The sequence below is a fragment of the Durio zibethinus genome, chromosome 21, assembly GCF_047325235.1.
Source record: "Durio zibethinus cultivar Kanyao isolate XHJ-2024 chromosome 21, ASM4732523v1, whole genome shotgun sequence".
NCBI classification, from domain to species: Eukaryota; Viridiplantae; Streptophyta; class Magnoliopsida; order Malvales; family Malvaceae; genus Durio; species Durio zibethinus.
Genome location: NC_143182.1, coordinates 11,732,716 through 11,757,895, shown reverse-complemented (window position 1 = coordinate 11,757,895; position 25,180 = coordinate 11,732,716). Strand labels below are relative to the sequence as shown.

General features: G+C 25.9%; 1 protein-coding gene and 1 pseudogene across 1 annotated transcript; both read left to right on the top strand.

Moving 5' to 3' along the window:
- Positions 1-3,951: 3,951 nt before the first annotated feature.
- LOC111305636 (WAT1-related protein At5g07050-like) lies at positions 3,952-7,047 on the top strand. The gene is made up of 5 exons (XM_089750861.1): positions 3,952-4,366; positions 4,596-4,658; positions 5,903-6,019; positions 6,180-6,417; positions 6,851-7,047. Exons 1-5 carry the CDS (start codon positions 4,110-4,112, stop codon positions 7,028-7,030), a joined length of 855 nt encoding a protein of 284 aa, XP_089606987.1. The 5' UTR covers positions 3,952-4,109; the 3' UTR covers positions 7,031-7,047.
- A 197-nt stretch (positions 7,048-7,244) lies between these two features.
- On the top strand, positions 7,245-25,061 carry LOC111305634 (uncharacterized; annotated as a pseudogene).
- Positions 25,062-25,180: the final 119 nt, after the last annotated feature.

Below are 25,180 nucleotides of genomic sequence, written 5' to 3'. Positions count from 1 at the left end.
TTAACTCAATATGAGAATATACATCAATAAGTATGACGTCAAATATAATCATCCTAAAAAATATTTTCTTTTAGTAAATTCATGTTTTATATAGTTTCCTTTTGAGACTTTTATACCAACTCATGGATACTTATAAAATTATTTTATTATGGATATTAAAATTATATCCACTATAGTTAATATCATTAAAAACAATTAAAATTTAATGTATAACCAGACAAAAATATAAAATTTGTGTCCAAATTATAAAATACAGGAAATTCTTTCACCCAACAAATAGAAAGCATTTTAACTAATTACAAAATATTATATAATTTCTCCAATTGAATTCAAATTATCTTAGATAATATGTTTATTTCTTGTCGAAATAATATTATATAAATCAAACAATATGAATCATGCATTATTCTTTTGTTAATAAAATGCATTCATTGAATATGAATCATAAAATATAATTTTATGATAAAAACATATATACCTGCTTCTTTTTCAAAAAAAATTATAAATTCACAAATTTTTTATGTCTTAAAATAATTTTCAAAAATTTTATTATTTTGATCAAATAACTATGGTATTATCAAAATATAACAAGGCTATAAAATATTCATAACCAAAGCTAGCAAGTACTCTATGTCTATTTTATGCTCATAACCATTCAATGCTATGATCAAGAAAATCCATATATAACATTTCATAAAATTATGAATCATAAATTAAATAATTTAATTCAAAATCAAAAGATTAAAAGAATAGTTAATAAAGAAAGCAAAATTCAGTTAAACTTAAGGTCTTTTATGAATTATTAATCATCCATTCTTTTAGTAGAATATAAAAACTAGAAAGATAATAACAAGAAACTTATCATGTATTTAGTATTTATTTCACAAAAAAACTATTTGGATAATTGAACCTTTTCATGCTTATTTCAAAAGTTGATTTTGCCAACTTTACCAATTTTTTTTCCTTATATCATTTTCATACAAAATATGAATTTCTTAATTGCCTTTAAATTGTTAGAAAATAAATAAATTAAGAAAAATAATAAAAAATTGAAAGTGAAAAACACTTTTTTAAAGACAATTATGTCTTTAGGATATAAGAAAATCTCAAAATTTTTTAATCAAAACTAATGAAAATGATTATACTGAGAGATCTATTTATAATAAATGAATAAATATAAATTTCTATTCAAATAGTTATTACCTTTTATATAATCATTATTTTTATAAATAATAATTTATTTATATTCAAATAATTATTACTATTTATCATATGATAATTATTTCTATTCAAGCATAAGTATTTAAAATATGAATAAAATTAACATAAAAATTAATTTTATTTACTAATAATTAAATTTTTTTATCTAATGTAGGATGTAACACATTCTAAAATTACCAAGAGATATAAGTCAAATTCCCAAGCCATCAAATGATCATAAAATGAAGGGTATCAAGAAAAATGCTGCTCGGAGTTGGAGGGGAACAATTTTCTTCAACAGAATGCCCGTGAAGAAAACTCCATATTAACTTAAACACAGAGATTTTAACAGATTCATAATATTCTTAGCAACTGTTGACCTCTAAACAATGTGTATTACAGGAATAATTATTGAACCACATTCACATGATTTACATCTAAAGTCCCCTATCACCTTAATACGATCAAACCACAAATCTAAGTTACAACTTCTGCGGCAGGAAAACACTCCGTGGGAAAAAATAACGGAAAAATATGGAAACCATTGCGAAATTTCAAAATGATACAAAGAAACTCAACCTGTAGGTATTAGATCCATCCCTCAGGGTTGATGCATAAGGATCAGATCCATTCCTTGGGAATGATGTAGGCATCTAATAACTTCCACTCATCAGTTCCCTCTTCCTGTTTCTGTGCGTCAAACAAAGAAATAGGCCTCTCATTACCAGTTACAGTTACAGTTACAGTTACAGCTTCTTGGTAACATATCTCGGTGAACATTTACACAGAATGAGTAAAACTGGAGAAGGGTATATTCTGATTTCTTCAATGCCACCGCCTAGTTGGCCTGATGCCCCTCTGCCCCACGAAAGGACTTGGAGTGTTACGGCTGTTGAAAGAAGAAGAGAGGCGGCGGGACAGAGGAGTTGAAAGGCGGTGTGCCATCATTCTGTAGTCCCGGTCTGCACTCTGCTATTTTCACTGTTTAAGCTTCGGTTTTTTGGATTTAAACAAGGTCTGTTAAACAATGGAGCATTGGGCTTGGCCCAGAAATTTTCTTTTACCAAGAAAATCAAATATGTTGCTTTAACTCTTTTTTTTTTCAATAATTTAGGTTTTAATCTAAAATATATTACTCCTACTATTTTATTTTAATCTAACAATATGCAAGTTTGCTTTAAATGAGTTCCCAAGGGATATAAATAGATAATAAATTAATTTGTTTGTATACATTCATCAACTGGACACATGTACGATCAAGTTCAACTCATTTATTAAACGAATTTTAGAAATTTATTCAAAATAATTTATTTATTTTATAGAACAAGTTTAATGAGCTGTTTGGTGAATTATTAGTTGAATTACACACCTAATTAAGTAGCCTAAAAAGACTGCTAATAAAATTTAACTTTTAAACCTCTTATGTTAAAATCTTATAAATCAGTCAACTATCAACTTATCATTAGTGAAAAAAAAATTTTTGATATATATAAAAGAAATTGTAACTTAAAAAAGTAGTTGCATATGCTAATATAGAAAAACTTATTTTTTACTTATTAAATTCAATATTATCCAATCCATGCTAAATTATTAAGAGAAAGATTTAAATAAAATTTTTTAGGTGAAATTCATGAATTTTTCTATTAAAAATGATTAAAATAAAAGTTAAAAATCAAAATCAAAATTAATAAATTGAAATGTCTCATTATATAGACTAAGTATGTAAAATTTGAATAGATTTTAAGAAAATTTGATATAATTTTTTAGATAGATATTTTTAATAAAAATATTAATAAAATTTTTACTGGTAAATAAATATCGATCAAATTTGAATAATAAGTAATTTTTTTTATATATTATTAGTTTTTACATTGAATTCAATCAGTTTATAATTTAAATTTTTTATGAAAATTTTATTAAATCATTAAAAAAAATTTATAAACTTTATCTAAGAAAATTTACTTAAGTTTTACTCCATCATTAGCCCCAAAATAAACGAATGATTTGGCAACCATACTATTAAATAATTAATTTGAAAGTGAACAAAAATGCAAATCGCACCTCATCAATGATGAATCATACACATATATACACATAATAGGAAACCAAATTTGCTTGTATCACCGTAAACATAAGAAAAACTCACACAGAAACACCCATATCTCCCACTTTAAATGTTTTATATCCTCTAATAGTTGAAGTACACTCACCAAGATCACTTACTTTATTGCCACCAATAAAATTGAAGTCATTCTCCCCCCGCCCCCCTTTAAAAAAAAAGGCTAAACAAGTAGCCAAAAATAAAATTTAGCAGACATGTTTTCATGTATATATTTGTCGCATTCGGTGCATATTGCAGTTTGATAACAAGATAAAAAATTGTAGATTTTAAAATTTAAATTTTAAACTACATAAATTTATTGAATTAAATTTGGACTCTTAGTTTATGTTTATATTTGACAATACGCATCTTTGAAATTTCTTTCTTTTTTTGGATGATTATTATGCTTGAATACAGCAAAAATGAATAATAATTGCTTTTTAATTTTTGATCTACCCTCAAATCATTCTACCTTACCATTTATCTAGTTAAAAAGAACATTTTGAGCATAAATTTTTTTAAACTCGTAACTTTCAAATGCTAATTTTAATAACATACCAACTGAATCAAGGGATAATAAGGAAGCATTTGTATTTGCGGAATTATATGTCAAATATAATGAGTGGCCCAATATATATATAGTAATTTGATTGGATGCTTGTTATTAGGGTTCTTTCGCATCTGAGTCATGAACCACATTGCCACACGAAGTGGATTCAACAATCGATGAAGGGGATGCGAAATGTCAGAAGAACTGGGTGCCTTTGCCTAGTTAAAAGCAGATGATCATCATTAAAAAAAAAAATGCATGTTATCATTAATGAAAATGGAAGCACATCATCAGGATGGTGAAAACGTTGGAGGGATGAAGCAGAGAAAGACAAAGCTAACGATTGAAGGGGTGAAACCGTATGCAATCTGCATATTTTGCAGTGTTTGCTTTGCAGGATTCAACGTAATCTCTAAGGTCTCTCTTGATAATGGCATGAGCAGTTACGTGCTTGTTGTTTATGGAGAAGCACTTGGAGCTCTCACCACTGCACTTCTTGCACTTCTATTTGAAAGGCAATTTCTTTTATTTCTTCCTTCTTGGCTTTTAATAATTACTGCTTGTTCTTATGGATTAATTCTCTATTTACTTTTTTTCAATGAGTAATCTCAGTGTTTTCAAAGGAAATTACTCTTTAATTCTGACAAGTATGATTTTGATGGACAGTTCTTTTGATTACTCTTGTATATATAATTAAGTTCATTTCTGTATATTAATCAATTAATGCAATCTCTGATCTTACAGAAAAACTGATACAAAATTTAGCATGGTAATCATGAGAGAGATCTTTTTCCTGGCCATCTTTGGGTCAGTTTTTCTCACCTCACCAAAATATTGGTTTTTCTGCTTAAAGCGAAATCAAAAAGGGTTTGTTGATGTAATTTTTGGTCTGGTGATTGAGGAGCTTGCTAAAAGTTATGATGGAGAGTGAGTAAGATTTATAATAGAGAAGAAAATCTGGGACGTTGGAAGTAATATTGGGGGACACACTCTTGACATTCAAGTTAGTTAAGTGTATGAAGAGAGAAGCAAAAGAGAGCTGAAGCTAACAAAGAGAAAGTAGAGAAGATGCAGGGTAGTGTTTGATACAAGGTAATCACTTAAAAATTATGATGATCTATGCTGCACGTTGATTAGATCATCGTGTTTAGTAAACACTTAATGATCTTACATGATAGTAATCATATATTATTGTCTTAGGGTGATCTACTTCTTATCCAAAGGAATGAAAAATTTTTTTCACTGAAGTAAAGTGATATATAAAATTACTAATAGTCCATATTACTTATTTAATATGTTAATTAAAAACTTGTTTTTTCTTAAAATTAATTGTAATATTTTTTATATTATAATTTTTATATGTTTAAATTAATATTCATTGTAATAAGTTTAAAAATATTTTGTGTGATATTTTTTTAATTTTATTAAATTATTTATAATATAATCTTTTGATTTTAATGTGTTAGTTTTATTTTCTAATTCAAAATTGTTTTTAAATAATTTCTACTGTAAAAATTAGTTTATTATCTATAAATATATTTTAATTTAATAATTTAATTATATTTATTATGAAGTAAATAAAATATTATTAATAGTTTATATATAAATTATTATCTTCAAATATTATTGAAATCATTAACTTGTGTAGCTATTATAATGTGCATGGTTATCTTGATCTTGTCAAACTAAATAATGTTTGATTTCTAGTAATACCAAATACAATGATTTTTAATTACTAAGAATTACTGATTTTAAACAAAATAATGTTAAGATCTCATTGGTGATAAGATCACCTTGATGATTAAATTACCATGATGATTTTGAAAATGATATTGAACGCTATCATAGAGTAAAGAGTGTTAAATATATTTGATTTGATTCTCCTTTTTATATCTCGCAAAAGGTCTCACATGCTCTCTATCTCAATTTCTAGCAACTTCCTCCGTAATCAGATCAGAAATTTGTTAGTTACTGCTGAAAAGGTAAAATTATTTAGTGAATTATTGACTTCACAGCTATTTGTTTCATTGTATGCATACCTCACTTGTCAGAGCTGTTCTGGGAAGGACATTCTTTTATGTAGGGTTAAAAGACACATCGCCAGCCGCTGCATCTGCCTTGTCCAACTTAATTCCATCAATAACCTTTATAATAGCTGTTTTATGCAGGTAAATCAACAATTAAAGTGAAATCTTATCAGCACATTTTTTTTCAGACATTGCAAGCTTTTGCAAAGAATCCACGTGTGATTTATCCTTAAAGACCCTTTTTTTAATTATTTCAAACTCTTTGGGGACTGCAACTTTTTGTTTGGTTTGTAACATGCAGGATGGAGCCCTTGGACATCTCCAAGCCAAGTGCCCAAGCAAAGGTTGTAGGCACTCTTGTTGCCTTAGCCGGTGCAATAGTAATGACACTTTACAAGGGTTGTGTTGTGATTTCACCACACTCTCAACTCCAACATCGGACTGGAACTTCAAAACTACAATTCAACAAGGACTGGATTAAAGGCTCTCTCATGCTCCTGGTTTCATTCCTTTCATTCTCTGCATTTTATGTTTTACAGGTGATTCAGAATCAATAATATCCCCCTTTTTTTCTATTAATATAGGATTCTAGCTGTCAGTTACATGGATAAGTCTCATCATTCTTGAAATTATGATCATGTCCCTTGAGTACATGTTCAACATGAATTCTAAACTGATCAATCTGTTAAAGGGAATTGATTGAGTTGATATAATTTGAATACTTATTTATAAAGTCTAAATTTGAATCCCACTGTTGGTAGATCCTTTTGGGGACAATCTTAAAATCCATTGTAAGTTCTTTATGAGGTCTGCAGTTTACTCCGACCCTGGAACGAAAAAGCCTCCCCTTACATTAAACATTTTCGCACAAAAAAATAAATAAATAAAACACTGATCAATCAACTTAATAGTATATATTTACTTACTGTTAAGTAAAATTTTAACTACTAATATTAACATATAATTCTGCAGACTATGACAGTGAGGAAGTATCCAGCTCCAATGACTCTTACATCATTAACTTGCTTATCAGGGACTTTACTTTCAGCAATCATGGCAGCTGTTCTAGATCATAAAGCATCCTCCTGGGGATTGTCCTGGGACATGAATCTTGTTGCTGTCCTTTATAGTGTAAGCTTTATAAATTCATGATTCATCTTTTCATTTTTTTTTTACCATAAATACTAAAATTAAGCCTACCAATGATATTTACATTGTATCTATAATCCAACATATATATGAGGGATTATTGCAGGGGATTGTCGTATCTGGACTTTCAATTTATCTCCAAGCATTAGTGGCACGAACCAAAGGTGCGGTTTTCATTACAGCATTTCGACCTTTGGCGACAGTTATTACCACAGTAATGGCACTGCTTATTTTGGGAGATGTATTGTTTTTGGGAAGGTAACTATGGTCATTTCATTTTTATCACCAATATCATATTTGTCATTTTTAAAAATATAAATAAAAATATTTTTATATATTTATATTATATAATATATTTAAAAATCTATTAAAAAGGTCAATTAATTTGACTGTTTCAATTATTAATTTTAAAATCAAAATTAAAAAATCTAAATCACTTTTTTTAACTTATCATTATCAAAAATGAATTAACCAAATCAATTTGACTAAATTCCATCGATTTTGAGTGATCAAACCGTTTAAAACTAACTTATGGTCATCCTTATGTTTATTAATAAGTGCCTTGAAAATCACTTGCTAAAATAAAAAATTTTCAATAAATTATCATAAATCATCAAATTACCTATCAATTACTACTATATCTACACGTTATAAAAATAATTTTATAAACATAATATTTTTTTTATAGAATCGTTAATATTACTTGCTTTTACTTTGACCATTTTCATTTTATAACTGATGATATCTATTTTTCATATTTTATAGTGTTGTGGGAGCTCTTCTGATAATTCTTGGTTTGTATTTAACTTTGTGGGGAAAGGAAAAGGAGAAGGAAAAGAAAGTGATAGAAGTTACAGCAACAACACCTACTCAGTGCATTGAAATCTGATCAGAAAAGTGATAAACACATGGATTTTGTAGCATTTAAGTAGGGATCAAAATGCTTTACTAGTAATTAGTCATATATTTATAAGGCCTTTTAAATTGTAGCAGTTTCACTTCTTGACTCTTTATAAATAATCAATAAAAATTTTTACGACACATGTTTCAATACATAAAATGCAATGGAGGATGTAAATGCAAAGGTAAGATGATTATGAACATCTTAAAAAATTTTAAAAACTTAAAATAAAAAAAACTTTGCTTAACACCCTAAAAATTATTTTAGACACTCCTAAAAAAGCTTTTTATTAATACTAATGTTTAGCACATGCGTAATGCACGTATAATTCTTATTTCTAAAATTTCATTTCAATAAATAATTGTTTTACTATGATAATAATGATAAATATTCGTTAGCATTGAATTAATCTTTATTTTGAAATGACAAAATATTAAGCAAAATAAGTTTGATCAATATTTTGAAAAAGATTTATTTAATACATGTTCTTAAGTTTTATTATTTTTTGTACTAAATAAATAATATGATTTTCAAAGTTTAAACAAACATTTCTTTATGTTTTCTTATTTCTCAAATCAAAACTATCTTTAAAGATTATTTATTTGAGCTTAAATGAAAGTCAAATTGTTGTTTTTAAAGTGAACTTATTCATTTTAGACTTAATACAATTTTAATAATATTAGTTTTGAGAAATAAATTAACTTAAGAAAGTTGTTTTACAAGAACAAAGTTTTTCAATGTTGAACTTGTTTTATTTTTTTGTATTAATTCACAAAGCTTTAATATTTAAATTTTATATGGATTGAAAGTTCTTTGAGTTTACTTTCTAATGGATCAAACAAAATCAAAATCCAAATTTTATAAGAAAAGATTTTGAATTTTTACTAGACACTTTACAGTTATCTAAAAATTGCACAAATGGTAGATTTGAAAACTCACTATAATTCATAAACAGTGAATTAGGTAATTAATTTAAATGGATAGAAAGCCCTTTAAGTCTAGTTTTTAAATCTTCAAACGATTTTTTATTTGGATTTGTATAACTCAAAATATGATCAAATTCGTAAGTAGAGTGCAGAAGAGGAAACAACTATCCAACTTTGACAGTATCAATCCCCTCAAGGAATAGATCGATTGATTTTTTTTACAAAAGCATTTTTTGTGTTAAAAATGCAAGAAGGAATCGATCACCCCATGTAAGGGATCGATCACCCCCTTGAACCAATCAATCTCCTACATGAAAGGATCAATCAGGTCTTGTTTTCCAAGCTTGAAATGGGTAGTAAAACATGAACCAATTGATCCCCTCATGGAAGGGATCAATCGAGTATGCCCTGTAACAACTCCAACGAGTAGTTTCTCAAGCTTTCAATGGTTATTTTCTTCTCCCAAGCATCCCTAACAGCTAACTCTTCAATCTCTCTATATATTGGCCATTCCAACACACCAAAAATATTGATGAATCAAGATAGCAAGATCAATAAAGCTATATATTCATTTTCTCAAGAGTTTTAGAGCTTTAAAGTCTATATTTTTGTATTTGTTGTATCCAAATCATTGTTGTTCATTCATCAATTTTTTTTGCACTTCATTAGGCAAACACTTAGCCTTTGAGAGATATTGTAAGTTTGTATTTTTATTAAGTGATCTTGTAATCAATAGGTGAGGTATCTTCTTGAATTTATGGGATTAAGAGGTTGCTAATTAGCATAGAAAGTAGAGAGTGTAAGATTTTTATCTTAATCCTAAGAGAGAAAAAGATAGGGTTATATTTTCAATTCAAAAATAGTGGATTGAAGCCTTGGTGTGGACAACCAAGTGAAAGAACGTAGGTGCCTTATGAAGAATGACCGAACCTTTATAAATCTTTATGTTTGATTTTTCTATCCTTATCTCTTTATTTTGATTATAGTTTATATTTGCTTCAAGTTCATCAATTTGTTGTCATTTGCATTATATTGTGATATTAATTTTAATTTTCCATTCAATTATTTCGAAATCATTGTTTGGGATTTGGAGAAATCCAATTTGCCCTCTCTTGGATCACCATATTACCTAAAAAGCTAACAATTGGTATCAGAGCTTTGGTTTCTTTTTGTAAGTTTAACCACCTTGAGTAAAAATCTTATAGCTCAATTTAAGTTTCAAGATGGTGAGGACGTCCTCGAGCTCCCATATTCGATAAATATGAATTTTATGAATGGAAAATAAAGATGAAGGTGTTTATAATGACCCATGATTTTAAAGTTTGGAATTTGATAGAGAAAAGGCTTGAAATTCCTTCAAATGAGGCAAATTATATAAGATAAGTGATAGATGATGCAAAGGTCAAGTACATTTTCTATGGAGCTCTTGACTCCCACAACTTCAACTTGGTTTTAAATTGCTACACTTCAAATAAAATATGGAGAAAGTTGGATGAACTACATGAAAAATAAATTTTTAACCAAAATGCATCATATTTCATGGCTCTTGAAGAGTCTAAGGTAACCTCTAACTTAATTGATTCAAATTCATATAGCTTTGATGAATTACAAGATACCTTTGATAAGTTAGTTATGGAATTTGAATCAATGAGAATGAAACATAACAAAATGATTTCAAAGTTGAATGTAAAGAATAAGTTTTTGATGAATGCAAAATTTGTTTTAGAAAAAAAAAATGGTGAAAATAGATTTAGAAACCTCTCAAAGTAGAAATGAATTTTTAGAAAATGAAAATATTGCTTTGAAAAAGAAATTTGATGAATTGATGAATGAAAAACAAAAGCTTTTAAAGAGCTTATTAAGTACTAAAATGATTAAATGTAATTTTTATCATTTTCATGGTCATACTACACATACTTGTCCTATAAAAAAAAGTTTCATTTAGAGCTAAGTAAGTATGGGTTCCAAAAGGAACAAGAGACTCGGTGACTAACTCTCAAGGACCCAATGCAATTTGGGTACCAAAAATCAAATGAGATTGTATCTTGTAGGTAGGCCAAAGCAAGGAATTACAATGTGAGATTGAAGATTGAATACTCTAGACACACAATGAAGATGGGCAACTTTTAAACTTTTATTTGAAGAAAAATTGAATTTGGTTACCTATTCTTGATGAAATTTATGAATGCTTGATTAATTATACAAAATCTGACTGAAATTGATTACAAAACATATGTTGCATAATCTTGAGAAAATACGAGCTTGAATTGAGTATGCATTTTTTTTTTTTGAATGTATGATTTTGATATATTCCTCATGCTTGTTGATATTATGTTTAATGCTTAAGATATATTTTATATATGCTTGATGTGATTAAGTTATGTGCTTAATTGTTTTTATGTTTATGCACAAACTTAGAGGAAGCACTCAAAGCTTAATAATTTTGAAATTTTATGTTTTGCTTTAAAAATAATTTTTACTAGAGTCAAGCTTTAAAATATGAAATATTATTTTATCAAGTTTTTAAATGGAAATGAATTTGAATATCTTGAATTCAATGATTTAAACTTGCTCAAACAAAGAAAACTTGATAACTGTTAGGAATATTGACTTAAATCCCATAAGAGATTTGTTTAGAATTTGTTAGAGATTTGTTTGAAATTTGTTAGATATTGCTTAATAGATAAAAAGGCTTGCAAAAAAAGAATTCTAAAAGAAAGAGGATTCTTAATAGGTAAGTTTGACTTGCAAGAGAAGAATTCAAAAAGGAAAAAAATTCTTAACAGACAAGTTTAACTTACAAGAGAAGAATTCTAAGAGGAAATAGATTTTTAATGGGCAAGTTTGTATGGTTATAAATAGGTGAAGTCTCTACAGGGTTAGACATGAGAAAAAGATGTAAGAAAGTTGTAAGGTTTTGTGGGATAGACACCCCATAGGAGTATTGGGGCTCTACGTCTTATGAGTGTGTGTGTTTGTTTGTGAATGAACTAGAAGAGACTGAGTGAATGGACTAGAAGAGACTGAGAGGGTTCACATAAGTATGATGTATGGGAGCATATGGGTATGTGTTTGGTTATGTTGAAAGGGTGCACAAGGATTTGGATTTGTGTTTGTTTGGGTTGAGAATACTTCATAGGACTAGAAGAGATTGAGAGTGTCTTATAAGTATTGATTATTGAGTGAGGTTGATGATTTGATGTAAGTTTGTAATTCTCTATAACTAGTGGATCTTATTTCTCATCTGTTGATATAGGTCAGTTCGATCGAACCACGTTAAATTGTTGTCTCTTGTGTGTTTGATTTATTGTTTGATTTATTGTTTGATTTTGCTTCTGCTGGTGTAATTGGATTTGAGGCTTTTAGCCCAACAAATGGTATCAGAGCTGTGGTGTTCCCCAACAAGTGGTATCAGAGTTGAAGGTTTGAAACATGATAAGAATTGAAGATTCAAGATGCAAAAAGAGTCGAAGGTTCGAGACGTGAAAGAGCTTAAAGTTCAAGATGTGGAAAGAGCTAAAGGTTTAATATGTGAGAAGTGCATGGTTTGAGACATGGGAAGAAGCAAGTCCAGAAGAGCTCAATTCAAGAGGAGAGTTTGAGTTTAAGTTTTGAAGATTGAAGATTGGTTTGTATGAAGCATGAAGACACAAGATAAGAGAAGATGATTGTGAGAATCTATTACAGGTGGAGCCAAGCATGTCTAGCATGAAGATAAATGATTGATGAAATTTGAGTCAAGGTGGAGATTGTTGAGAATATTGACTCAAATCCCATAAGAGATTTGTTTGGGATTTGTTAGAGATTTGTTTGAAATTTGTTAGATATTACTTGATGGACAAGAAGACTTGTAAAAGAAAATTTCTAAAATAAAGAAGATTCTTAATAGGTAAGTTTAACTTACAAGAGAAGAATTCAAAGAGGAAAGGAATTCTTAATAAGCAAGTTTGACTTACAGGAGAAGAATTCTAAGAGGAAATGGATTATTAATGGGCAAGTTTGTATGGTTATAAATAGGTGAAGTCTCTACAGGGTTAGGCATGAGAAAAAGATGTAAGAGAGTTATAGGATTTTGTGGGATAGACACCCCATAGGAGTATTGGGGCTCTACGTGTTATGGGTGTGTGTGTTTATTTGTGAATGGACTATAAGAGCTGAGTGAATAGACTAAAGGAGATTAAGAGGGTCTACATAGGTATGATGTATGGGAGCATATAGGTATGTGTTTGGTTATGTTGAAAGGGTGCACAAGGGTTTGGGTTTGTGTTTGTTTGGGTTGAGAATACTTCATAGGACTAGAAGAGATTGAGAGTGTCTTATGAGTATTGATTATTGAGTGAGGTTGATGATTTGATATAAGTTTGTAATTCTCTACAACTAGTGGATCTTGTTTCTCATCCGTGGATATAGGTCAGTTGGATCGAACCACGTTAAATTGTTGTCTCTTGTGTGTTTGATTTATTGTTTGATTTTGCTTCACCTGGTGTGATTGGATTGGAGGCTTTTAGCCCAACAAATGGTATCAGAACTGTGGTGTTCCCCAACAATAACTTGCAATGGTTTTAATTTTTCACAAGTGTTACATGCAAGTTTTAAAAGATTGTCGAGCTTAAAATATCAAATCTTGTTTTTTGAACATTTATGGGCATAAAAACCATTTGGACTTTTGCAAAATGTGATAAAAAAATTTTCAAATGGTTTAAAGAGCTTAAATGCGTGTTTAAATATATTTGCCCTCTTAATAACCTTTTTCAAGGAAATATGGGATTAAAAGTTGAGTTTTTTATTTTCTTGTTTCTAATGCCAAATGACCACTTGAACAACTTTACTTTGTCATTTGAAACTTGTTGGAAAGGTTCAAGATAGTTAAAAATGAGCTTGACTAGTTTTGAGATTTATTAAAGTATTTTTCAAGCAAAAATAAGTTTTAAAGTACAAATATCAAAATCCTAGACACATATTAAGCTTTGAATAATTTGTCCTTGGGTATTTTTCATAAATATATTTGTTTGAATGATTTTGGCATGATGAAAATGACTTTGTGATTTTTATACATATTGATTTGAGATTGTTGAACATGCCTATATGATCATGATGTTTAAAATTGCTAAATTTTTTTATAATGCTTGGATCTTATGAATTCTTTAAACTTGATTGTGTTAGAGAGTGTAAGGTTTCTATTTTAATCCTTAGAGAGAAAAAGATAGGGTTATATTTTCAACTCAAAATAGTAGATTGAAGCCTTGGTATGGACAACCAAAAGAGAGGACATAGGTGCCTTGTGGAGAAAGATCAAACTTCTATAAATCCTTGTGTTTGATTTCTTTATCCCTATCTCTTTATTTTGATTATAGGTTATATTTACTTCAAGTTCATTAATTTGTTCTCATTTGCATTATATTGTGATATTAATTTTAATTTTCCATTCAATTATTTTAAAATCATTGTTTGGAAAAATTTTGAAGAAATTCAATATACCCCCTCTTAGATCACTATCTTACCTAAAAAACTAAAAATACTAATAATTTAATTTTAATTTTGATATAATATAAGTAAAATTTTATAACTTCTTATATAATTTTAATTTCAATAACTTTTAATAAAATTTTGATAACCTCTAATACAATTTTGGTAACTTATAATATAATTTTGGTAACCATTATACAATTTTGATAATCTTCAATAAAATTTTGATAACCTTTTAATGTAATTTTAGTAACCTTTTGATAACTTATGATATATTTGTGATGATTATTGATCAAATCTATGTCATTATATATTTAGTAATAGATATATGAGGAAAGAGTGGGTTTAGTTTTAATATAAGATAATTTGCTTTTCATATAATAACATTATTCTTTGGTTCAAATTTAGAAATTTTTTCACTACATTTTTTTATTGAATAAGTTTATGATAGGTTTTTTCTAACCTCCCAAGATGAAATTTCTAGTTTTGTTTTTATTAATAACCAAATTTCAATTCATGATAACTTCAAATATAAAAAAAAAAAAAAATTATCAATGATTAACAATTAAATTATGATAAAATTACTATTATGTTATTAGCAATTTATAACAAAACTAGCAATGATATATAGCTAAATTATCAATAATTTATTACTAAATTAACATTTATTTATCATTAATTTATGAATGATTTACTACTAAATTATACATGATTTATTACTAAATTATTGATGATTTGTTATAAAGTTATAATTAATTTACTATTAATTTATCAATTATTTTTTACAAAATCATCAATGATTAACTAATTTACTACTAATTATTACCAATTTACAACTAATTTATTAATGACTTTTTACTAAGTTATCAATAAGTTATCAATAATTTACATCTAAATTATCAATAAAACTATCACTAATTTATTACTAAATTAACCATGATTCATTATCAATTTATCACTTATTTATATTAAATTATTTATAATTTACTATTAAGTTATTATTAATTAACTACTAAGTTATATTTATTTACTTTTAAGTTTATAATGATTAACTATTAAATTATCATTAATTTACTACTAAGCTATTCATGATTTACTACTAAATTTATTAATTAATTACTATTAAACTAAAATTAATTTATTATTATTTTATCACGAATTTACTACTAAATTATCATTGATTTATTATTAAATTATCAATTATTAATTACTAAGTTATTACTTATTTTTTATTAATCTATCATTGATTTACTAATATACTGTATGCATTTACAAATATGAAACATGAAATTAAAAAACCCACTAATAATATATGAAATAATTTTCTTTTTATATAATAACATTATTGTTTTATTCAAGTTTAAAAATTTTTCACTAATTTTTTATTGAATAGATTCATACTAAGTTTATCTTAACTCTCAAAATAAAAGTTTTGACTTTGTTTCTACTAGTAACCAGTATATAATCTGGAGTAACTTCAAGTATAAAAAAAGATATCAATGATTAGCATTAAATTATAAGTTATTTACTATTAAGTTATAAATGCTTTACTACTAAATTATCAATGATTTACTACTAATTTATAAATAATTTACCATTAAATTATGAATGATTTATCATTAAATTGTTTGTGATTTACCACTAAATTATTAATAATTTATTATAAAGTTATAATTGATTTACTAATAACTTACCGATTATTTACAAAAAAATTATCAACAATTAATTGATTTACTATTAAATTATCATTGATTTACAACTAAGTCATTAGTAATTTACTATTACGTTATTAGTGATTTACTACTAAATTATTATTGATTTACTATTATATTTTTATATATTTAATATTATTTAATTATTGATTTACTACTTAATTTTTAATTATATATTATAAAATTATCATCGATTTATCACTAAATTATCTATGAGTCAACACCAAATACTATCGATTTATATTAAATTATATATGATTTACTATTAAGTTATCACTAATTAACTCTTATATTATCAGTGGTTTAATACTAAGTTATACGAAATTACTTTTAAGTTTTTGACGATTTTTAATTATTTACTACTAATTTATAATTGATTACTAGAAAATTATTTATGATTTACTACTATCAATTAATTACTATTAAATTAAAATTCATTTATTATTAAATTATTATTAATGTATTATTAAGTTATTATTAATTTATTACTAAATTATTAATAATTAACTAATAAGTTATTCTTAATTAAGTACTATATTATTATATATTTACAACTATATTATAATTGATTTACCATTAAAGTATTATACATCTATTAATGTATTATTACTAATTTACTAAAATGTTATCAATTATTAATTACTAAATTATCGTTCATTTACTATTAAAATATTACTAATTTTCTACTTAATTATCGATAATTACTATTAAGATTAAAATTTTTAATAATTAATTACTAAGTTATTAATTATATACTATTATGTTATCATTGATTTGTATATATCCAAAAGAAAACTGCTATAATGTATGCTAGATGATGTCAATAAAGAAATAAGGAAAAGTTCAAGTGTAAATGATTTAAAAAGTATAAGTAAATATTCTTAATTTACTATCAATAGTTTAACACATAATAATAAGTTAAAATCATAACTTTTGTACTAATGCAAATATTAAAATTAAATTAAATAAATATATACAATATATAGTAAGTCAACATTTTAAAAATATTCTTGAAATTTTTTAGTTTATGGTAAAATAGTACATATTAAGATAAACTTTATTAATGATTTGATTGAATTATTAGAGTGTGTGTTTTCATACTTATCAACAAAGTATATTTGCATATAAAATATTAAAAAATTTTGAAGTATTCTATCACTAGTAGAAGTAATAAACTTTATTATATATTTTTATCTGTAAGTATATAATTTTGATTAAAAATTTTGCTATATATATGATAAAAGTAATGAGAACAAATTTGCTACATAAAATTAATAAAAATTAAACAGACAACAATTTTAAAAAATATATTAAATTTACAATAATTACTTTTGTATTTTTCATAAAAAAATTTCTTCTACAAAACAAAAAATGGTATTTTTTTAATTATTACTTCATTCTTATTACTATCATCGAAAATAACTTTTTTAATATTTTGATACCAATCAAGTTCTTAATTTGGAAAGAATAAAAAATATTGTAATGGGTCAAAAACCCAAATAATATTTAACTCTATGTTATCTTCTTGGATGAATATAAACTATGATATTTTTTTCAAATGAAATATTTGAATTGTTTCCCTTAACCCATATTGCAAAAACTTGATCAACAACTAACAATTATAAACTCATTGATCTAGATTAACAATTTGAAATATGAATTTCAAAATTCTCAAAAAAAGATATATCCTTTAATCTCTGGAAGAATTAAACATAAAGATTTTTTTCTATAATTATTATTAGTATTTTCATTACTTTTACACTTAAATTTTCATTGTGTTATGTTTTCATTCTATTTTGAAATTTATTACCAATGTCATGAAAACATAATTAAAATAACATAGATTATTCAACTCAAATTTAAAATAATTCATAACTCAAATTAAGTATTAATAAATTTTTTGCTCATTTTAAATTTTAAATTATTTAAAAATAATATAATATACATAATATAAAAATAAACTAATTTGACTTGATTTTAATTTTTATAAAAATCAGCAACTTAGGGCTAATTTGGATATCATTGGATCTCCAACGAGTTAGAAATAGCTTAACTTTTTTAGCACAATTGCACAATAAATACTTTGGATAACATCACATTTACTGCATTTAGATCTTCTGATCATACCAAAGAGTCAGTTTTGGACCAAGGGTTAAAAGTCAAATCGACCATTAGTGTCTCAACTAGACTTTTTTACCCCCAAAATTTTTTTTTCATTCTTATATTGCCCTAAATATGTTTCTATTCACTAAAACACTTAACATTTGTTTTTTTTTTTTTTTCTGTTATGATTTTTATTTAAAAACTATAAAGTAATTTTATTAATATTTACTTTAATATGATATATAAATAAATAAATTTTATTATTATTTTAACTAAAAATAGGTAACTACATAAATAATAAAAATAAAAAAATGATTTGATATGTTACAATTATTTTTATTAATTATTAATTATTTATTAATAAAATTATTATTTAACATAAAAATAATTTAATAAATTTTTAATTATTTAATAATTTTATAAATGTTAAATAATTTAAAATTTTTATTAAATACAAATTTTAATCTTATGTCTGTAATAGTCATTTTCTTTTTTCATTAAAATTCACCTCACCGTCACCGTGATTTTTACATATAAACATAAATTTCACCATTTATTTTAATCTCTCCGCTACAGTAAATAATCTCACTACTATAGTAACTAATGTTACCTCCACCATTTTTTTAAATCTCACTAGAGCTAATTTCATTGCCTATCTAAATGGACACTAGTAGTTATTTAAAACTCGAAATGGTTGAACATAACTAAAATCCGAATTGAAATAGTAACCAAATCAAAATCTAATATTTTTTATTCATCTTCTATAACAATTTAAAAGTTCTTTACATAAGTTTTCCTTTCATGTTAATGTCTTATTTTTATTATTTTTATGGTTGAATTATTTAATTAATTTTAAGAGTATTTCTAAAGTGAAATTACAATTATAAGTAATTGAGTATATTTATTTTTTATTTGGATTTAGGACGATTTGAATCTAACTTTTTAAACAAAAAGAAGTATACACCAATTATTGAGTCAAAATTTTTCGGCTGCATAAGTGAATAATTGAGAACATTATAAATAAAAATAGATGATAAAACTTGACTCGAGCTAATTAGTCGTTGATTTTAAATCTAAAATCCAACTTGAAATTATAAAAAGTCAAAATTCAATACTAAATACACAATTAAATAAACTTAACTATTTAGTTTTATTTATCTTTTTTTAATTAGTTAAATTATCGGTTAAAAAAAAGGAAAAATAAATTAGATTATGTGATAATCCTTGGTTTCAAATTGAATTAGAGTTGATCTAAAATTCTCTTAGTTCAATCCTATAAAAAAACCTGTAAGTCACAATGAAAGAACACACAGACATCCAAGAGAAAAAGAGAACAAAAAAATTAGTGAGTTAGAATTGTGATTTCTTAACTAGAAGTTGTTTTGAAGTTTGTTTTTAGGAAATTAGAGGTAATTAAAAGAGAGTATGACGTTGACAAATCAAATTTTGCAAAAAGAAGTTTTATACAAAATTTCTAGAGACTTTTAGAAAATTTTAAAATTTTCAATTCAATTTTCTAGTGACATTCAAGTTTTTTGACCAAATTCCAGTGAGTTTTCCAATTTCTGATGAGTTTTCCAGCTTTTGGCAACATCCCTAGATTTTCAACAAAAATTTTCAATTTTCAACAAAAGTTTCAATAAGAAACCCAAATCCCAATCAATTTTTTAGCGAGGAACAAACCTCTAACAAAACTTTATAGAATTCGATAATCGCACTTCTCTAGAAAGAGAGACAAAAGAGAAGAGAAAGAAAAAGGAAAGAGAGTGAAAAAAAAATCTGAAAGAAGAGAAAATTTTTTAGCTTTTATATAAGACAAAAATGGTGCCGTTTTGGAACCCCTAACCTGGGTAAGATCTGCATGTTTTATTGAAACTTGACTCAACCCTCAACACTCTTCGTTTGACCTGAAATCCTACCCTAAGCCAAACCATTTGAATTAAGCTATAAGCCGAGTTGCCATAAACCTTGAGTGTTTTTTTTTATTTATAAAGTCGAGCCAAATTGTCCCTTAAAGCTAAACCAATAAAAATTAAGTTATTTTAATTAATTAATTAATTAATTTGTTTGTTTGTCTCTTGTTTTCTTGTGATTGTACTTATTAATAAAAAAAATATTTTTTTCAAAAATTAATAATAATTTCTAAAAAATGAAATGATTTTTTTGAAAGGTTGAAAATTTTTGAAAAAATAAATTTTTAATAAATCTTACCAATATATTGGAAATTTTAAATTTTTTAATAATAAAAAACTTTAACAACATATTGGAAGGTTAAAATTTTACCTATAAATTTTTTTAAATAAATTATTACTAACATATTGAAGGATTTGTAATTTTTTCAAATATTTAAAAATAAGGTTTTACTAACATATTGAAAAATCTTATTAATTTTTTACAAAAATTAAATTTTCAAAAAGAAATAATTTTCAAAAAATCCTACCAATATATTGGAAGATAATTTTGACAAAAAGTCTGACCAATATATTGGAATATATTTTTGAAAATGAATTATTTTTAAAATTAGATTTCAAATATCTAAGGATGGAATTACTAAAAACGTTGCAAAAAATAATTTTTATATAAATTTTTAGGTGAAGAATCTTTTTTAAATTTTACCAATATATTAGAAAATGTTTTAAAAAATTTGATATCAAGATTCTAAATCTCATTTAATGGTGAATAAGAGTTTTTTTTTTTTTTAATTAAATGAATCAGACAATGAAGCCTCTTCAAAATGTAACAAATAATTTCCTTAAATACTTCTAAGGTAAGAATATATTTATAAATTATTATCAACATGTTTGAGTAATTTAAAGATAATTTTCAATAACTAATTACTTAGTAAAATTTGACTTTTGGATAACGTAAAATCAATTGATACCATTATTTGGATGAGCGTTATGAGAGTACTATAACATTTTTTACTCATAACTGTACTTTAGACATAGTCATGATTTTATAGATTAAAATTTACATTTTAAAAATACTTAATCAAATTTAAGACTACTCTTTAAAATGAAATAGATTCAATTAGATAATTAATTGCACTTAAATAAAAATAGATTAATGACGACATTTTAAATTTAATGTCTAATGATAAATTTTCAAACTTATAAATTCTATTAAAATGCACATTTTTATATAATAATATATTTCTTAATTCTCTAATCGCTTTCCTCATTGTCACCATCCAATATCTAATGACAGCTTATAGTCAGTCAACACCAACACTCAATAAATACCTAGTACAATAAATCAATATCTCTATGAAAAAATTATGGATTCGTATTAACAAAATGTAAATTTTTAATAAAAAAATATTGAAATAAACTCAATAATATATATATATATATATATATTTTACATTGTTTGCTATTCTTTTCATTAATCTACCATTCTATCAATATACATAATATTTTAATCTAACTAAATCATTTCATCAAATAAAAATATAAATTATGTTATAAATTGATTATATTGGTAATGTAATATGTTATTAACAATTTTTTTTTATCTTTTCTCGATAGAATTATGAATTCAGGTGGATTATACTTTATATTGACTTTTTATTTCTTTTGAAAGATGTTATAAGTGGTATGTTATTTCATTAACATTTTTACCCCTAATTTTATCATATTAGATTCATAACTTTTAGATGAAAACATTATAACCTAAAATTATGGTTGTTTATGGAAACGAATAATATTAATTTTTAGTTTTTACGATATCACAATTGGCAAGTTATTTACCCAGTACAATCTGTACTAAAATAAATTTTGATTTAATTTAATTCAAAAAAATACTTAAAAAGTATTTAAAAATTATCTTATACCACATCATATATATATATATATATTATATTACAATATATATAGTTACCAGATACTAATTGCTGATGTGGATGTTTACGTGGACAGTTTCTTTTTTCGACACGTAAGATAATTCGTAAAACTTCTTATTATGATGACACATAAGATATTTATTAATTTTAAATTATTTATAAAAAATATATTTTAAAAATTATTAAATTATGTAAAATTTTAAAATTTAATTCAAAATCAATTTAAATTCTAATGAAATTCTTTTGTTATGTACATTACTTTATCTTAATTTAAAACCAATTTTAAAGTAATTTATATTTTCTAATTTATCTACAGTTAACATGAGTATTTAAATTTATCACAACTTTTAAAAATATTATTTCATATCTTTAACATTTTTTACAAATACTTATAACATTATCTTCAACTTTTAAATCTATTTTATAAAAAAATGTAAAAAAAAAAAAATAAACAAATACAAGTCTTAACACAGTCATATAAATGCTGATAGAAGAAATGAAGACTAGAGATTACTTTCTATGTTACAAATTAGGAACTATTTTTCTAACACTTAGTGGACTAGTTCAACTTAGTGAAAAGGCAAATACATAATTTTCAAAATTAAAAAAAAAAAAATAAAGCCAGATATATCAATGACATTCCATACTTACAACATCTTTTAAGCCTTTCATGTGCAACTAGACATAATTGATATATAATTTATACACTTTTTAGTCATACAATTCTAAGAATATTTTATGGTATAAATCTATGATATGTTTGAGAAATTAGTTATCAGGAATCCATTTATATTCTAAACTTTATCATACATTTACAATAAAAATGTTAGCAGTAGAGATTTTTTAAGATATCAGTTGTGGATAGAGTTAAGATATAAAACATAAAAAAATACTATCAGATAAAAGTATAAAATACTAAAATTTAAATATTATTATCTGATTAGATATTATCTATAAATAAATTTATTATTTAAATATATTTATGGATTAAAATTTATCAAGATTTAAATAAAAAATTAATTTAAATATAAGATAATTAAATAAATAAAATTATTATTTAAATATATTTATGGATTAAATAAAATTAAATAACTTAATTCTCTACTGTCTTTCGATTCAACTTATTTTCCATACAATATTTCATTGCTCTTTTACTGCATTTTCATTTAAGGTAGATTTATTTTTCTTTTCTATTTTCTAGAGGTAAGCTCCCTTAGTTTAATTTTGACATTTTTTTATATATTACAATATACAAAATTATAAAAATACATGTATTTTTATTTTTTATTGGTGTTATCTACAAACTTTTTATTTTTTTATGAATTCTTCACTTAATCAGTTAATATATTTTGTCTTTTTAACTTATTCAATTTTACCCCAACAAGATCAACACGAAGATTCAACCACCCCGTCTCCTCTCCATAACAAACGTCAAATATTGCAATATCCCAAACCAATCACTCAGCATGACAAAACCAATCAAGCCCATGAGCCTTTGTCAGAGCTGGTACTATTTTCGAAGTTGTTGGTCAAGAACATATTCTGGGTAATATTTCTCTTCTCCGTTCTGCTGTTGACCGTAAAAGAATTCCTTCTATTATTTTTTGGGGTCCTCCTAGTGGTGGTAAGATTTCCATTGCTAAATCCATTGTTAATTCTGCTCAACAATGGTCTTTTATCGATTTGTTTCTTTGTCTGCTGTTACTTGTGGGTTTGAGGATCTTAGAGATTCTGTTGAGGAAGCTAGGAAAATGAGAGTTAAGAATAATTAGAGGACTTTACTTTTTGTTGATGAAGTTCATAGGTTTTAATAAATCACAACAGGATTCTTTCTTGCCTGTGATTGAAGATGGAAAGTGTTGTGTTTATGGGGCCCACTACTGAGAATCCTTCGTTTCATTTGATTACACCGTTGTTGTATAGGTGTAGGGTTCTTACATTGAATCCTTTGAAACCTCGTCATGTGGTAACTCTTTTGAAAAGAGCTGTTAAGTAATTTCAGAGATAAGGGATTGTCACAGAGCGTGGGGATGAGGGTTGATGTTAAGGATGATGCTATTGAATTTTTGTCTATGAATTTTGATGGTGATGCTCGTGTGGCATTGAATGCTTTGGAAATTTCTGCCACAACAGCAGCTGCCCGAGTGGCTGGTAATCCACAAAAAGGTGTAGGAGTAGAGCCAGATAGGAATTTTGATTTGGTGGCAAGTGATGAAACTGAGATTGGTTCATTTGAACCAGTTGTTACGGTGGATGATGCTAAGGAGACACTCCAATGCAAGCATATTGCATAAGAAAAAGCAGGGGAAAAGCATTACAATTTTGTCAGTGCGCTCCGCAAGTCAATGAGTGGAAGTGATGCAGATGCTGCGATTTATTGGTTTGCAAGAATGCTGGAAGGATGTGAGGAGCCCCTTTACATTGCACGCAGACTAATAAGGTTTGCAAGTGAGGATGTCGGGCTGGCTGATCCATTAGCCCTAAATCAGGTCAGGCTGTTTCCTGTTATCAAGGTTGTCATTTATTGGGCATGCCCCAGTGTAACGTGATTCTTGCGCAATGTGTTGCTGACTTGGCTCTGGCTCCTAGATCCATTTCTGTGTATCGAGCAATTGAAGCTGCACAGAAGGTTGTTTGGGAATCTGGAGGACAGAATGAGGGAGTGCCACTTCATTTAAGGAATGCACCAACCAAGCTAATGAAGGAACTTGGATATGGAAGGGATTATATATATCCTCCAGATAATCAATTTTCATCAAGTCAATCATACCTTCCTCCTTCTCTCCTAGGAGACAAGTTCCTTGACTGGCCGAGTGGAAATTCAACAAATCAGTAAGAGTCATGTCATCATTTTTGGGGAGTCCTTGAGGAGAAAATTTCCTTGATGACCAAAATGTAAATTCCTCCACCAGTTTTTTTGGAATCGTAACAGTAACCTTTACAGGTTAGTTACTCATCAAAGTTTTTGTGGATATGCCTTTTCTATAGGTAATTTACTATAGGTATCAGAAGCAATTTACTACTATGTCTCTGTTATTGAAATTGGTCAAAATTATGATACTCTTACTACATGATGTTGGACAAATTGATAGACTCAAGTTATGCAATGAAAGTGGTACAATTCCTTGGAAGTTGTCAACGGAGAAGGGGAGGGAACCGGGATTTCTTTCAATATATTGTGAAAAATCTTTGCCAAGTAATTTT

Coding starts and splice junctions, on each gene's coding strand:
- LOC111305636 (XM_089750861.1), top strand. CDS start 4,110: ATGTTATCATTAATGAAAATGGAAGCACATCATCAGGATGGTGAAAAC. Junction 4,659..5,902: donor TTTTTCCTGGCCATCTTTGG/GTCAGTTTTTCT, acceptor CTCACTTGTCAG/AGCTGTTCTGGGAAGGACAT. Junction 6,418..6,850: donor CTGCATTTTATGTTTTACAG/GTGATTCAGAAT, acceptor ATAATTCTGCAG/ACTATGACAGTGAGGAAGTA.